The following is an 18,317-nucleotide window of genomic DNA, read 5'->3' on the forward strand; positions in this document are numbered from 1 at the left end:
AGTTTGTTTTTGTGAGATATCCACAAACGTGGACACTTAGGTGACCTCAGGAAATTAACTTTATACCCTGTAATGCCTGACATAATTTCATTTCTGATGTGAGCAAACAGTAAACAAAATGATGCAAAGCAGCGACTCCCAAACAGAACAATATGGCATCATGGGAGAACACCATTAAATATATAAACATACTAAAACAACCCCAGATTAAAAAAAACTAAAGTCAGTAATGGCTACAGCAACCTCAAAAACATATACAGATAAATAATTCCTGTAAAAAATAATAGAATATCAATGAAAAATAACTAATTATGAGAGGAGTGCACCATACTATTCCACATCCAAAATACATGTATGACCCCTCAAATTTCTGTAAAGGAACAAATAGTTTGGCCACTCTTACACAGCTAATTGTTCCTAATAAATTAAAGATGTGAGTGAGGTTACATCAACACTGCAATGTTTTCATTTAAAAATAGCATCTCCATCCACACTAAGATGACCAAAAACACATAGGATGTGGATGTTCACCTACTCTTAGTGTGTGCACATTGGCAACAAAAAATCCTGGATGGGATGGTAGTGCTGCAAATCACAGGATTTATCACAAAACTGTCGTGCCCGTTAAATTATTTTGCTTTTGAACATATATGCAGCATTCAAACTGTACAAAACAAAATTTAGTTGGACACAGGTAAGCAACACATCAAACACCATGGAAAGCAACTCTTCTATGTCCGCCATGTTGGAATATATTTTTTCTTCCATTAAAGAGTGACCAATCAGGTAATTTGTGAATTTCCCCTTGGGATTAATAAAGTATCTATCTATCTATCTATCTATGAGAAATTGTAATGAGCAGCATCCAATCAGGATTGGGCCACATAATAAACATGAGCCAATCAGAGAGCAATTAGAGTCTCTGTTTTCACCCATCCAGACTACAACACTGAGGCTGTGTTTTCAGAATTACACAGCTCTGGAGAGTATTTTCAAAAATATTTGATTTTAGGTGTTGAAAATGCAATAGTAGTGTGGACAAATAGGGACTAATGTCTGTGTTTTTAAAAGAAAATGTCGCAGTGTGGACAGGGCCTAAGTTGCTATGCTAATACCTAAGATTAGGTTTAGGTTGAGTTGTAATGTCATACAGCTGCTGTCTTTATACTGTATATTAGTGACACTAAAGCCTTCTGGGCCAGTTTAAAGATGGCAGTTAATCTTACAAGGTGAGACATAAAAAACCCCATGGGCTTGGGACTTTCCTGGAAAACCAACTGAAGGTTGGCTGGACGTGAATCATAGGACTATATCCCCTCCTACATGCCCTCTCAAACCGCTAGGTGTATCCTGTGAATAGCCCAGTCAGTATTTGCAGAACAATCGCTACACGAGTTGCCGCAACAATGTCATTTGAGAAAGGCAAACAGCGAGACAAGACAAGACAATGCTCCCGCGCCCAATACTTTTAAAGCAGATTTTGTCTGACAAAAATATTCCTGTCCACGGTCATCCTACATATTTGTCCGATTCAGCTCCCTGTTATTTTCACTTGTTCCTGAAAATCAAAAGTGACCTGAAGAGAACACGTTTTTCTTCAATGGATGAAGTGAAGACAGAAATGGCAAGCCTGTTGAAGAGCCTCAAGCAAGAAGATTATCAATCAATAGATACGTTTGGAGCGGTGTAGAGATTGAGAGGGGGAATATATAGAAGGTGACAATGTTTAGAATGCTGTAATTAATCAAAAATATATATTTTTTTACCAATCCGGTTATTTTTGTGTCTCACCTCGTATACTTTACATGTCTTTTGGGCCTAGGAAATAACTGCAGTACACAGAATAAACCCTTACGGAAAATGTGTAAATTCTATACAAACATTGACTAAGCCAGGCGTAGAACCTGGAACCCTACATCTGTAAGAGAGTGATGCCAATTTTGTACTACTAATTCATAAATATGCAGGATATAATATATTACTGTACAAGATTACAGTCTGGCCTTCCCGGCATATCAGTGCAGGGAATCCATTCATTGAATGCGTGCATTGACACAGGATTCTTTCTTAATAGACCATTTCAAAAGTACTTGTACTATCTAAAATCTGTTCAGATGAATGGATAGCTAATTAGAGGAATAGAGATCATGGGGAGCCTTTGGTGGAACGTGACCCCAAGTCAATACTCACATTAAAAACACAATGGCCCCTCAGGGAGGTGAAAAACAGATGCCTCGGGGGAGAAGGACTTTGGCTAATAGGATTGTTGTCTGTGCGCTGAATTCACATATCGTAAAACCCCAGGAGGCCAGTGCAGATATTTGTGCCCTGGGACTTGGAGCTAATTAAATGACCTTTTCCTGTCATTTTCCCGTTCTCTCCAGCAGCCTGAAAGAGCAGATCACTCATTTGCAGTTGAAATGGCCCGCCTGCTTACTCGTTTCCTGCCAGGCTTTTCTTTTGTTAGGCTAGTGTTTTAAAAGTTAAATGATTTCCATCCTTCAAATGTGCTATAATAACAGGAAAAAAATAAACAGTGAGATGAAGTGAACAGACTTTGCAATGGGAGAGGGTGTAAGTGTGACTGTTTACCTCAGATGCCGCAGGAGCCTTTGAACATTATCTTAGGTGCTTGACCTCCTTTCTATGTTACATCATCACTCTTCGTAATCAGAGGAGTCATGGAGTAACACATGATGAAAAACGGCATATCTTTTTATTTGGATCACTTCTGGTTTCTGTTCCTCCATATCACCAGGACTCACTTTCACGGTGGTTTGCTTTCATCACATCTGATGATCCAGCATGATTTAAAAATGCCATTTCTTAAGCACCCTTCACATAAGCCAGTCATGTGTCTTAGTGGATATGATATTGGACTATAAAACACAAAACGCAAATTCAATTACGGTCAGCACTGCCTCGCTCTGTGACACTGACTGAGCCACTGTAAATGCCAGTGCTGCCATTGTGAGAATACAGAGAACACTTATGGGTGGTGAGCTCTGTGAAAAGGTGCTTTATATAGTCCCGAATGTCCTCCATGATACTTCCACTATTCATTTTACTTAAAGGGCGAATGGATGATCACAGGGAGAGTCGGCTGAACCAGTCCCCAGCACCACTTATGGAATGGCATGAATTACAGCAAAAGAAGATTACCAGGTGTTAGCAATCACCACAAGCATTTTGTGGTTTGTGAGCGCAACCCCTATGGTCGCCTCATTATGGGATGTGAAAGCCAAACTCAGTGTTGCTGTAATTTGTGAATGGGTGTGTTAGTGTGTGTATATCAGGGTAGCGACATATGGGTATATGTGTGTATACAGTGCTTATAAATAAGTATTTAGCCCCTAGGCCTAACCTCATGTTAACTGTATTATTTTGCATTGTAATGTTAGTCTCTGTGACCCTGAATTTAATTGTGTTTAGGAAATAGATGAATAGACGTAACATAAATGTTTATTACCCCTTGCTGTGACTTGACACACTATATGACATAATAACAGTTTATTCAGTTACACTGTATATACTCCATACTGTTTCTAGCTTTTCTGAGTCCTTAAGCAGTATTCTTATTTCGAGGCTGAAGTGCTGAAACACAATTCTTTTTGTGTTGCTTCCCCACTGCAAGGCCGACAAATGGTCTCTTAACTTCCCTACTCCCAGGAATTGACTCTGTATATACAGTGCCTATAAAAGACCTTCACCCCCTTAAAAATGTTCACATTTTATTGTAATACGACATTCAATTCCAGTGTGTTTGATTTGTCTTTTCTGACACCAGTGAACAGAAAAAGATTCTTTAATGTCAAAGTGAAAACAGATCACTGCAAAGTGGTCTAAATTAATTACAAATATAAACACAGAATGTCTGATCATATATCACCCTTTGTAATATGAAACCCGTAAATCATCACTGGTGCAGCCAATTGGTCTTAGAAGTCACCAGATTAGTTTAATGGATATTGATTATAGTAGAAATCTTCTTAATCTGGAAGGTCCACCCTGTGGTGAATCAGTAATGTGGCCTACAACCGGTGTCACATTAGGCTTTTTCTAGTCACAGTTGCTGATCTTGTTGCCAGGCCATATCAGTTTAAATTACTTAAAATTACTGCTCATGTCTACTTTACCGACTGAGTGCCAGCACAGTCTTGCCCACCCCTTTTTGTGACAGCCAATAATGTGCTGCCTCATGGAGCTGGCACTATACGAAGGGTTAACAGGTTCAGTCTTAGCCTTTTTTGTTCTTTTTTCCATTCTGATTTAATACATAAACCATGAGACATCAGGGAGATGAGCTTCTCTTCAGTTTGCAAGGTTTAAAACGTGTGTGTTCTTTGTCATTACAATCTATGCATTGTACTTCCAGATTGGCATTCATTCGTTGTCATCTTTAATGCACATACTGTTCGCTCTTACGACTAAAGATGAATTAAACCTTTTTGATTTTGTCACAGTGAGTCAGAGACTAGTTCATCTTGAATGTTGCATTAAGTATTTGGCTTCATGGGAGCACGGCACCAACTGCTTCCAACTCACTAAGATTATATAAATGAAGACTACAACTGAAAACAGATGGAAAAGTCACCTACTGTGGCATAGTCTTAGATAACACAATGAAGACTAAAAACCTCCCCAAGCAATTCTGTGAAAAGATGACTGAAAAAACGCAAGTTAGAGGTTAGGATACAAGGAAAATGCCCAAATTGCTGAATATCCCTTAAAGTTTAACTAAATCATTTATTATGAAAAAGAAAGTGTATGACAGAGCTGTAAATCTGCATAGAACCAGGCCCGACACACACAAAAAAGTCTGGGCAGCCACCCGTATTTTATCCCAGGCTGCAATAGGGTTTTGAAAATTGTACTGATGTGCATAGATTGGAGTCCAAGAGTGAACTGAGGATGATAGAAGTTGACTGGTCTTTTAAGGCAGGGAACCGGAAGTGACATCATCGAGGTCCGGAACCAGAAGTGACATTATCCTTGGGCCAGGAGCCAGAAGTGCCATTGTCCTTTGGGTGGAACCGGAAGTGCTGCTCTTAGGACCAAAAATGGAAGTGGTGTCATTAGTGTTGAATCAGGCAGAATTTCCCATATTTGGTCTGCAGAAACAACAGAGGAAGGCTTAGTGCACCCTGCCACCCCCTGGCCTGGCATGGAATTACCTTCATTTGTTCCATTCTGCTTCCTCCCGTGCGCATGTGTGTGACAGAGGCTGTCGTAAAACACTGAGTAATTGTGCAAGTAGAAGACTGGAGAGTGAGAACTCTAAAGGTGTTGCATGCTACAGTAACTGAGACTGGAGAGACTGTACAGACAATGACTGTTGACTGGGTGGCCCAGCAGGCCCGCCACCAGGGGGGGGACAAATGGGACTCTGGTCCGGGGCCCTAACAGAAGGGGGCCCCTTCACGCTTGATTTTTTTTATGCTGATGTTGTGCGCGTAGACATATATTCGGACAATTATTCAAGTTACATGTAATAGAAAAGTTAAATCATTTAGCTTACAACAATACAAGTGAGTGTTTTAATAGCTGCACGCTCCATGCAAGTAGATATTGTGCTCGTGTCGTGTGAAGCACGCTTGTCAAAGGGGGCCGGCAGCGGCACGCTTCTCAAAGACAAAGGAGAGCCGACGCCGACGTCCTTGAACTTGACGTTGAGTAGTATGTTTGTTGTACAGGGTACATGGATAATGGTTTGACTTCGCCGCTGTAATTGAATACTTCCGTTTCACACACACAGGCGCTGTTCTGTCTCAGACAGCAGCGATATTGTTGTGCACTATTGTGGATGTTGACATGTATGGTGTAGCAGAAGTGGTAGTCTGATAATTCATTCGCTTGGATCATCCGGATTTTTTGAAAACTTTGAAGTTTACCATACTGATTGTACACCATGTAGATAACCCTAACTGTTAGTATATATCAAAGTGTTCAGATGTTACTCCTATTCATTACATCAGTATAATTGTACCGTTACACGTTAGATAATACATAGGCCTGTCTCATTAATGTATTGTTTCAATTCGGCTATGAGCTTCCATTAGCACTGGCTTTCCTTCTCGCAGTCAAACTTTGATGTGCAAGAAGGCTTAACTCATCAAGTATGGTATTCATAAATGCAGCATTGTCCCCGTCAGATAAACTACATTTTGATCATTTTGTATACGTATTTGAAGGTTTTGGCATGTGGGGACCCAGGGGAAGGCACATATACCCAGTTGTCTGGGGCCCAAATATTTCTGGCGGCGGGCCTGGGCCCAGTATTGCCAGGAGGCACAAGGAAGATTCTGAAGTCAGCTAGAATACATTTCTATGGTCCAATAAGACAAAAATTGAACTTTTTGGCCATCAGAGTAAATGCTATGTTTGGTATAAGCACATGATCAAAACCACCCCATCTCCACCATGAAGTATCATGCTTTGGAGAGGCTTCTTAGTAGCAGGCTTTGAAAGGCTTGTGAGGGTAGAAAGTAAAATGATTGCAACAAAATAAAAGGAAATCCAAGAGGAAAACCCGAATCAATATGCAAGAAACCTACATTTTGGGAGAGGATTTGTTCTCCAGCAAGACAACAACCCCAAACATAAAGAGAAATCTAAACAGGAATGACTTAACAACAAGGTTAAGTCATTGAGTGGCAGAGTCAAAGTCCACTTCCCAATGTAACTGAGAATTTGTGCCTGGACGTGAAAATGCCTTTTAATCCCCATGCAACCTGACTGAACTTGGGCAGTTTTGGAAAGAAGAATGGGGAGAAATTAACTTATCTGTTATCCAGCGAAGGCTATTTGAGTTTGGGACAATCACTGCTAAAATTGCCCTTTCCTCTCGCTGGAAATCTATTTCCTTTTCTGTTTCTGTCTGCATGTCTTCCTTTTTTAGCTTTTCCTTTTGGAGTTGTCAGCAGCGAAGATCAATTGAGCATTTGGCTCTTATGTTGGTAAATGGACGAATACTATACAGGATGCCCCTCGGTCCTGGCCCTAACCCTAATCCTTACCTCTTCTGCTTTCTAATGGGGTCAGTGCTGTGATGTTCCCTCACTTGCTGGTCCTTATGGGCTCCTTTATTGTTTTGCTGTTGCTCTCAATTTTAACGGTTAACGGTTGGGTTGTATTACTGGTTGGATGTCCAAGACATTTCCACTTTGCTGCTTTGTCTGTCTCCCTGTCAGCTCTCCTACTGAGTAGATTCTTGTCATGCAGTAGTTCTGTTGTACATTAATTTGACATCTTTACAATTCTTATAGACGGTGTTTGAAAGGAACTGCCTCTCCGATGACTGTGCAGCTGATCTGAGGCTACGTGGACAACTGCTGCTGTCTGGGTAAGTGCTGGCATTTCAGATCTGCCAGGGAGTGAGACGGGGCACAGAGGAGAGTTATGGTGAGGAAGTGGTGCACAGTGAGCAGGAGATGTTTAAAATGGCCTCTGACCTCAGTGAGCTTCACTTTTCTTTTAATTATAAGCACAAAGGCACATACATATTGGGAAACTGCAACATATGTCGAAATACTGAAGTTATTGCTATTTTTCTGAAGTAGTGGCTCTGATTTGTGAATAGCACTAGATAAATAAAACTTGTTATTAAATAAATAATTTTGCAATAAACATTATAAAAATGTTGTGAAAGACCCCATAAATATTGATGAAATCATGCCAAAACCTCTATTGGAGAAGTCTAGGCAGAAAAGATAGCAACCCCATATAAAAATGAGAAAATCTACGAAAGAAGAAGAAGGAGAAGGAGAAGCAGAAGAAGCTATACAAACAACTTTCAATAATTCTGCAACACCTGTGAAGGGCAATCATTAAATCCTTAAATAGTTGATTGTGAGAAATTAATATTTCACGGATCTAGCATTGTGAGTTCAATTTCCATGCCATCATTATATGTTTGGAGTTTGTATATTCTCCCTGTGTCTCTGTGGATTTTCCTGTAGATATTCTAGTTTTCCTCCCATGTTTCCAGAGATGTTCAGGTTAGTTTAATTGGCCTCAATGTGGGTGTGAGTGTGATCGAACCCAGTGATGGACTGGTGCCTCGTGCCATTTGGTACCAGGAAAGTCTTCAGTCCACACCGACCTGAATTAGATTAACCATTTTTGAGAATGTTATGTTGGTTGATTGTTGCAATGCTGGCACATTCATGCAGAAATTTGCTTTGCAGCCTCATAGTATCAAGTCCTTGGTTTGAATCTTGGCCTAGTCACTTTGTGTATAGGGCTTTCATGCATGTGGGGTTGATGAAAAAAAAAATGACCAGGTTTGAGTAAGAGTTGGTTTTTGAGTGTGGTCTGAAGTAGACTGGTACCCTAACCCAGACTGTTTTGTGCTTTATGAAGCCAGGATAGGTTCCACTGTCACATGCATACATACCCTCAAACATTTCTTTAGGTCAAGTTGTTTCAGAAACTAGATCTATTGATGACTGCTGTGGTAAACCCCTTAGAGCACTATAAGGCCATACTGCACAACTAGATAAAGTACCTGATGTTAGCCGTTTATATTTGAATAATGACTTAAGGTAAGAAAGCTGATATTTATGTGTTTTTCAAATATAGACCTTTTTGTCAATGTTGTCTGAAATGTAATTGTCCCATTTGTTATCTGCACCAGTAGTCCTCCTCAACATTCAGCCATGTGAGCCCCATGAGGGCCCCATTTCTTCTATTCATTGGACTCCTACCTTAATTAGGCAAGCTGTTATTTTAAAGTTTTTATGTTTTTTACAACCATCTGGAAATTACAAATTGGTTATGGTATATTTTTTACGTAGTGAAGAAGAAATTTGAAGGATGGATAAGAATTCATTTTTTCTTTTGAAATAAAAAAAATATATATATACAGTGTACTAGGGGGATCCCCCCTTCTCGCTTTTCTCGCCAGCCACTTTGCATCTTTGCCGCTTGCGTTGTGAAGAGGGGGGCTGAACGCACCACAAGAAGATGCGGTCGCTTCTCCAAAACCCACTCTTAAATGGTGATATGATGGGAAACAGTTTTTTTTAAACTCCTCTTTGCTCGATCAGCTGCTGGATTGCTGCTGCTGCTGTGCTGCATTATCTGCATCTTCTACGGCACTTTGGACATTTAAAAGCCTGTACAGCAGCTGTCCTACTGCTTGTGTTTTATTTCTGGCCCTGGGCGTGGTAAAATCTTTTGGCACAAAGTCCTATCTCGCGAGACGTGATTTCTTGATATTTTTTAGTTTATAATTTAAAAATGGAGTAAGAATCTGAAAATCTAACAACATCACATTAAAGTCTGATAAATTCTGAAAAGAATGATAACAGACATATATACATTATGTAGGTTTTAAAATAAGCCTGATTTAAAGCATGACAGAAACGTGACATTAAAAACATCACTTTTAGGTTTAGGATTATATATAGAGCGAGTAGATATATATAGTAATGAAAACAAACACAAAGAGAAAAGGTTTAGGGATCCACCCCATATATTGTAAGGATTTGGTAAGGTAAAGAGCTGTATGATACTCTGCCAAGTTTTCTATCGAGACTGAGTCACCAAAGGGGACTGACTGCAGAGTAAAGGTGGTATGCTTTTATAGCTGAGGGAAAGGAAGTGGCTGATCATCTGATAGAAAAGCAGAAATGAAGTCATTAAAGGGTGTGGTCTGAAGCCATAAGAGGAAAATGAGTAGACCTCAGTGCTCCCGTAAGTATGAGAGAAAAGGCAGTAGTTCACCTGATTAACCCCTATACCTGTATTTCAGCATTAGCTAGACCCCCCTGCTGCCTCCATTTTGCATGTGTGTAGTATATATATATATATATATATATATATATGTAGTATATATATATATATATATATATATATATATATATATATATATAGCAGTTGGAGATCCACAAAGGGAGAAAATGAATCACATATCATAAAGTAGTTTTTATTCCTGAGCTTTCAACCCCTACCAGGGGTCTTCATCAGAGGATAATGCTTAGACATACAAGAATCAAAGGCAATATATAGCAATACCTTACTGGGGGGTGGCTAGGTCCGTTTAAGAAAGCAGACACCAAAGAAAAAGTGAATGAAAAAAGTAAGCATTTAAAGATACCTAAAAAGAAATGGTCCTGTATGTACAATGCCTTTAAAACATATTTACTCCTTTGGAAGTTTTCACATTTTTTGTTATATAATATTTAATCACAATGGATTTAATTTATCTTTTTGACAATAATTAACAGAGAATGACTCTTGAATGTCTAAGTAAAAAGCGATCTCCACAAAGTGAGCTAAATTAATTACAAATGTAATGCACAACTAAGTATTCACATCCATTAATCTGATGCTCCTAAATCATCACTGGTCCCACCAATTGGTTTTAGAAGCCACATTATTAGCTCAGTAGAGGTCAACTGTCTGGAGTTTCAGCTGATTGTAGTTTAAATACATCCTCCAACTTGTGGTGAGTCAGTGTGGTGGTCTAACCTACACAATGACGTCCAGTTAAAATAATCAATAGATTATTAGAAAATTATTAGAAAAGTCTTATTTTAACACTGCAAAGATAATTACAAAGTTTATAACTGACCACAACTTATCAGACCCCTGGAGGTCTACTCACCAGTACATCATTGCTAATCAAGAATTGATTATTTCTTTATATATAATAATTTCTTGTCTACGATTAAATCCTGCAAGTACGATGCTATTGTTATTTCCGACCATGCACCTCTGATCTTGAAGCTAAAGTCACTATGCCCCACACACTCACCTCGCAGATGGCATCTCAACCCGATTCTATTAGCAGACGAGAATTGTACAGAATTTATATCCAAACAAATCAGTTTCTTCCTAGAGACAAATACATCCTCAGAGATTTCTGCAGGAATACTCTGGGAAACTCTTAAGGCCTTCTTAAGAGGACAGATTATTTCAGATCTTTCCCACAGAAATAAATTAGAAACCAAGAAAGTATCAGAGCTAAAAAGCAAAATTACTAGAATAGATGGAGAACATGCCAGGCTTCCAAGTGAGGCTCTACATAGGAAAAGGCAGGCTCTGAATTCAGAACTCAACCTCTTGACAACTAAAGAAACTGAACAACTAATTTATAAATCAAGACATCATTACAATGAACACGGAGAGAAAGCTAATAAGCTTTTAGCTCAACAAATCCACAAGCAAGAAGTTTGCAACACAATCCTAGTAATCACCAACACAAATGGAGACAAAATCATTGACCATAAAAATATAATGCACACATTTAGAGACTACTATAAATCCTTATATTCTACTGAGTTTAAAGAAGACAGCACATAATCTAATACATTTCTGGATACATTACAGATACCACAAATAGATACTCTTAGTGCGGAGGAACTGGATAAACCTCTGGCGCTATCAGAATTACTAGATGCTATAAAGTCACTTCAATGCGGGAAAGCAGCAGGCCCTGATGGCTACCCTGCAGAATTTTATAAGAAATTCTCCGCTCAGCTAGCTCCCCTCCTATTAGCAACATTTACAGAAGCTAGAGACAATCAAGCATTAATCACCATCTTTCCTAAACAAAATAAGGACTTATTACAATGTGCATCATACAGACCAATTTCACTTCTGAATAATGACGTTAAGAAACTCTAAAAATCATAGCTAGAAGGATGGAGAAAGTGCTCCCTTCGGTAATTTCACAAGATCAAACTGGATTTATAAAGGGTCAACACTTATCTTCCAATCTTCGACGCCTGTTTAATGTAATATACTCACCAACAAAGTCAAACACCCCAGAAATATTATTATCATTGGATACAGAAAAGCATTTGACATGATGGAATGGAAATACCTTTTCACTACATTAGAGAAATTTAGGTTTGGCCCAAACATTTGTGCATGGATCAAACTACTGTATAACAATCCAGAAGCTTCAGTTTGTATCAACAATATTTGTTCAGACTACTTTAAACTAGAACATGGTGCCAGACAAGGATGCTCCTTGTCACCACTGCTATTTGTAATCGCCATTGAACCACTGGCGGTTCACTGTCGAAATGTTGGTCAGTTAAAGGGGATTATCAGAAAAGGACTGGAACAGAAAATTTCTCTATATGCAAATGATATGGTACTGTATATATCAGACCCTGAAAATTCTGTGTCTGCAGTCTTAACAGCACTCACAGAATTTCAAAAGATCTCTGGTCTCAGAATTAATCTGAATAAAAGTGTACTCTTTCCAGTGAATTCTCAAGCATATAATATTAGATTAGACACACTACCTTTTATCATTACAGAACAGTTTAAATACCTAGGGGTAAGCATCACAAGTAAACATAAAGCTCTTTATCAACAAAATTTTGCCGTCTGCATGGAAAAAAATTAAGCAAGACTTGCATAGATGGTCAACCCTTCATCTCACTCTAGCTGGAAGAATTAATGCTGTTAAGATGAATATTCTTCCTAAGCTTCTTTTTTATTTCAAAACATTCCAATATACATCAATAAATCATTTTTTAAGCAATTAGATTCAACAATAACCTTATTTATTTGGAACTCAAAACATCCACGTATCCAAAGAGTGACCCTACAAAGACCAAAGGCAGAAGGTGGCATGGCTGTACCCAACTTTAAGTTTTATTACTGGGCAGCAAACATACAAGCTATAAAAACCTGAACACAAATAGATGAACATACACAGACCTGGGGCCTCATGCATAACACCGTGTGTAGAATTCGCACTATAACATGACGTAAGCACAAAAGCCGAAATGTGCTTATGCACAGAAAAATCCAGATGCAGGAATCTGTGCGTTCGCCAACTTCCACGTTCTTCCTCTACATAAATCCCGGCCAGCGTGAAAAGAAACGCTCGTGCACGCGCCTGCTTTCCTGCCCCAACTCCTCCCAGAATTACGCCTCTTTGAATATGCAAATCAATATAAATAGCCCTTAAGTTCAACGTTGTGTGAAAAGACAATGGGAAAAGCACAGGGAAAATATAAGAATTTCAGCAAATACCAAGTGGAGGCAAAGGAAAAACATACTATTTGTTGATTTAAACAGTAGTATAATCAACAAAAGGAAGTTGATCGAGTGACATAGCATGTCGGAGAAACTCGAAAGCTCAAGTTCACAAAGTCGCACAGTGCCAAAATAAAAAAGAAGTCACATATCAAAGTCGCCGTGAAAAGGCGAGTTGTAGCCCACCGTCTGAGTGTCATATGAAAGCTTATTAGGCACACAGTGGGAAAAGAGCACGAAATGTCAACTTTAACCTCGAAATTTCCACTTTAATCATATAGTTTATTTTTTCACTAAAGTAGAACATCATAAACTTTTTCTTAAAATCATTTAATTTACTAGTTTCTCAAATCCCATTGTAACTAAAGTAGCATGTTAAATGGTTTGTTTTGTATTTGATCTTCTATGTGCTCTATTTGTGTGAATCACTACGTGCTTCCGTTCTTTCTCTTTCTCCGACAGGACACAGAATCCATTACATTAGTGATATTACAGCCCTCTTAATAATTAAAATACTGAGATGTATATGTGATATCATTTTCATGATGATTGGAATGAAAGCATGTTATTAAACATAGGAACACAATGGCGCAGTGATTGTTCATGTCTCACGCAAAATGCTGCTGCGCCATGCACGACCTTCAATGAAATAATTTATTGTAGCAGTACTGTCTCTTCCAAATGTACTACCCCAATTCCTGTCCTTACTTTTCTTTCTCCAAATACCCAATTGCCACACAATCAGCTCTGTAATTGACGTTAAGCCATCTGTAAGCTTACAACGACAATTCTTCAAAACTTTTAAGGAACATTGAAATATGTTCATAGTACGTGTTTAATTATTCTATCCATCTATCCTTCCAGTGTCGCGCCAGCCTCAGTAAATATACAGCGCAAGGCAGGAGCAATACATGAACTTGCTAGCGCTGCGGCACCGTGACCTCACATGTTTAATTATTAACAATACAGATTATTTAAATGAAGTTAAAGTTTTATCTATATAATATAATCAACATATTTTGCTGCATTTCATCTTAAAAATTATATCGTCATCATATGTAAATGCGCGCTTTATAAAGTGGCGCAGGTTGTGCAATATTATAACTATAGTGCAAGTTTACAGTGGGGTAATTGTACTTATAAGTACAAACAGTTCTACAAGGAGCACTTGATGGACTGATTGACTGTTTAAAGTTTTTTTTCGTCTCCTGGGATGAAACTGTTTCTGAACCGCGAGGTCCGTACAGGAAAGGCTTTGAAATGTTTTGCTGTGGCTTTGGCAGCGTGGGCTTGATGCTGTATACCGATAATTCTCTTTCCGATCAGCTGCTGCTGTGATTCCCCATTCAGATACAGTGATAAAAATACTCCAAGTGTTGCAGTTATAGTAACAATGCTAATGGTATTTGGAATACTATGGCTATTCCCTGGACCATTATATTGTTACAGGTTATTTACAATCAGATGCATTACACTAATAAACAATATGCGGTTAATTTCAGTGTATTTATAAAGCTGCGTCAGGAAAAGAAAGAATAACCACACAAGAACAGTAGCACTGCTTTGATGCTGGGTGCCGCCAGTCTGCAAAACCGAGCGGAGAACTTGCGTATGACAGGGTATGAGGTACCATGGAAATGTGCGTGGCTTTACGCCAAGTTTAGGTTTTATGCATCACGATTTGAACGTGGAAACATTCTTACACAACATTTCTGTGCATACGCACAGATTATACATGAGGCCCCTGGTCCGCAATAGAAGTAAAATCCTGAAGTACTTCTTTATATTCCCTGCTCTGTGCCCCAATAAATGCAAGTTATCTGCAATATACTGATAACCCAATTGTGCTTCACTCACTCAGACTATGGAACCAATGTAGAAAGCATTTTAAGATGGAGAAGCTTTTATCTGTGGCACCTCTGCAAGAGAACCACCTCTTCAACCTTCGCAAACATATGCAGTTTTTAATATCTGGAAAAAAATTGGGATTAACTTGCTTAGAGATCTTAATATAGACAACGTCTTTGCATCCTATGAACAATTACATTCCAAATTTAAAATTCTAGCTACACATTTCTTTCACTATCTTCAAATTAGGAACTTTGTTAAACAGAACCTGCCCAATTTTCTTCATCTTGCACCCTCGCCCATGCTGGAAAAAATATTGCTCAATTTCAAGGACTCAGACACCATCTCTGCAATATATAAAATTATTTTACAGTCCCTCCCTTTCAAAGATCCAAGAGAACAATGGAAAAAAGATCTCTCACTTAATATATCAGAAAAGGAGTGGAAAGTAGCAATGAAGAGAATTCACTCGAGCTCCATATGCACAAAGCATACAATTATTCAAGTCAAAATTATATATCGAGCAAATCTGTCACGTCTAAAACTCTCCAAAATGTTTCCAGGGCAAGATCCAACCTGCGAACGCTACAATCAAGTCCCAGCCTCACTGGGTCACATGTTTTGGGCCTGCACCAAATTAACATCATTCTGGACCAAACTTTTTAATTACCTTTCAGACAGCCTTGGTGTCACAATCCCTGCTAACCCATTAACAGCCGTGTTAGGTGTTCTTCCAGATGGGTTTAAAGTGGATAAGGACAAACAAACTGTGATTGCATTCACTACACTTTTGGAACGCAGACTGATTTTACTAAACTGGAAGAATCCTAACTCTCCTCTTTTAAGTCAGTGAGAATCTGATGTTTTATACTATTTGAAATTGGAAACAATCAGATACTCAGTTAGAGGATCTGTACAGATTTTTTTCAAAACATGGCAGGATCTAATCAATAATATTTTAGAATAAGCTCTTAAAGCACCAAGGAAGCAATTTTTTCCGCATTTCTTTTTCTTCCTTATTCATCTCTATTGGCCTATTAAACTCATCAAATTAGGTATGTTTACAAGCCTTACGTTTTACCCAATTGGCCATGTTCTCTCTCTCAGGGGTGGGGTCGACTTGTTCTCAATCCTACTTTTTGTAAAAAGTGATTGATTTGTTTGGAATGATTACAATAAAATTAATAAAAAAAAAGAAAGGAATAAAAAAAGAAAAGAAAGAAAACGCCTGGTACAGCTATACATCTGCCTAGAGCAGGCCGTCCACCAAAGGTGAGTGACTGTGCAAGAAGGCGACTAGTGAGGGAGGCCACAAAGAGAGACCTGTGATAACGCTGAGTTACAAGCTACAGCTGGTCACATTGGAGACACTGTGTAGACAACAATTCTTGCTTCACCAGTCACAGCTTTATGTGAGAGTAGTAAAGGGAAATCCACTGTTAAAAAATGCACATGACTTTTTGTCTAAAGTTTACCAGAAGGCACATGAGAAACTGTAGTCAGCCAAAAGAAGGTTCTATGGTCTGCTTTTTGACCTTCAGACTAAACACCATATTTGAACATTTCATAGTACCAGAAACACATCATCTCCACCATGAAGCTTGGTGGTGTCAGCATCAGGCTGTGGGGATGTCTCTCTGCAGCAGGCCCTGGAAGACTTGAGAGGGTAAAATGAATGCAGCAAAATAGAGAAGGAGGTAAACCTCATTAACTCTGCCAGGAACCTGCAACTTGAGAGAAGATTTGTTTTCCAGAAAGACAACAATCTCAAACATAAAACCAATGCTACACAAGAATAGCTTCAAAACGTCAATGTTAATGTCCGGGGGTGACCGAGTCAGAGTCCAGATTTCAAATTAAGAATTTGTGGCCGGATTGGAAAAACGCTGTTCGCTCTTAATCTCCATTCATCCTGACAGATCTTGTGCAGTTTTGCAAAGACGAATGGGGGAAAAATGGAATCGGCAAGATGTTCAAAGATGTGCACACAGTCCAAATTACTGACTTGAAGGGGAGGAAATACTTGCGTGATCAATTATTTTTGTGTTTTACATTTGCAGTTAATTTAGATCACTTTGCAAGGATCTCTAAGGTCTTTTTCTGTTGATCAATGTCAAAATATCAAATTAAATCCACTGTGATTTAACATTTTATAACAATAGGAGTGAATACTTTTACAAGCACTTGTGTCCTAAAGCATTGCGTCTTTTATCTAGTAGGTAAAACATCAGACTTGCATATTGCATCCTACACAACTCTTAAAGACAGTACAAATGGAGAGTTGTGCTGATTCTATGCATTTAAACGTGCCGCTTTGCTCTTCTGCTTTTTTCTTTTTTTCATGAGCTTGCTTTTCCTAGAGGACTTGTAAGACATGCTGTACTTTGCTGCCTGCGCTCCACATGACGCAAGTAGCAGCCTTCTGCAAAACATTGCGGCTTTAAAAAAAGCTTATTTTCTTTAATGGGTGTGGGCATCTCTTTTTTTTTTTTCTTGACATGTCTGATTTCCATTTTCTCATCTTGTCCCAGAAAGCGGAAGCCCAGAATTTCTTTTTCCTTTTTTTTTTGTGAGCAGGCCGCCTTTAATGATCATTAATGAGCAGAAAAGGCAAGAAAATGGAATGCTGACCGTGCTGCTAAAATTTCCAGGAGTGGTAGCATATTCTCAGGTTTAGCTTTGCCAGTTTATTGTCACGTAACTGCTGGAATGTTCATTTTGAAGGGAACATTTTCAACCTGGATTTAGGTGTGAGATAATTAGAGGTCAGATATCTGTGGCGTAGTGTAACGGACACTGACCCTCAGTGAAGAGAAAGGGAGAATATTTATAGGAGGAATGCTGGGAAACTTCCTTTCAATTTGCCAGTAAAAGACTAACGTGCACAGTAGTATTTGATGAAAGTTTAATATAATGCCTGCGGTGGACTGGAGCCCTGCCCAGGATTTGTTCCTGCCTTAACGCCCTATGTGTGGGCTGGGATTGGCTCCAGCAGACCCCCGTGACCCTGTGTTAGGATATAGCGGGTTGGATAATGGATGGATGGATGGATTAATATAATGCCTTTGATGACAACCACATCCCCACACAGGGACCAATTTGAATGGCCAGTTAACTTAACCAGAATATTTTTGGGTAATGTTTCTGAACCTTTATGGTGCTACAACCCAGTTTTTCCTCTTTATGTATATTCACGGCCCACAAGCGGGGCCTTGGTGAATCAAGCATGTCTGTAAAACTGGGGAGAGTGGAACAATCTTTAAGGAATACGGGGATAAATATTGCCCTGTGATGTTGATCACTTAGGCTACCCACTACAATTCACTCGCAACCAAATGCCATACCCAACAACTGCAACTCACGACCCACCAGCAGCAGTGGTTGAGAATCAATGTCTTTGGGGAAAGTGGGAAAACACAGGAAGAACATTTGTACTCCACATGGCCAATTGTCAAACCCATGACACG

At 39.0% G+C, this 18,317-nt stretch overlaps 1 protein-coding gene across 1 annotated transcript in view; it reads left to right on the forward strand.

Moving 5' to 3' along the window:
- Positions 1–18,317, forward strand: part of itga9 (integrin, alpha 9) — a 336,927-nt gene that overhangs the window by 202,586 nt on the left and 116,024 nt on the right. The window contains exon 17 of the mRNA XM_039736193.1: positions 7,266–7,342. Within this exon, the coding sequence (XP_039592127.1) occupies positions 7,266–7,342 (77 nt within the window). The remainder of the gene's footprint in view (positions 1–7,265; positions 7,343–18,317) is intronic.

This window comes from Polypterus senegalus, chromosome 15 (genome assembly GCF_016835505.1).
Source record: "Polypterus senegalus isolate Bchr_013 chromosome 15, ASM1683550v1, whole genome shotgun sequence".
NCBI classification, from domain to species: domain Eukaryota; kingdom Metazoa; phylum Chordata; class Cladistia; order Polypteriformes; family Polypteridae; genus Polypterus; species Polypterus senegalus.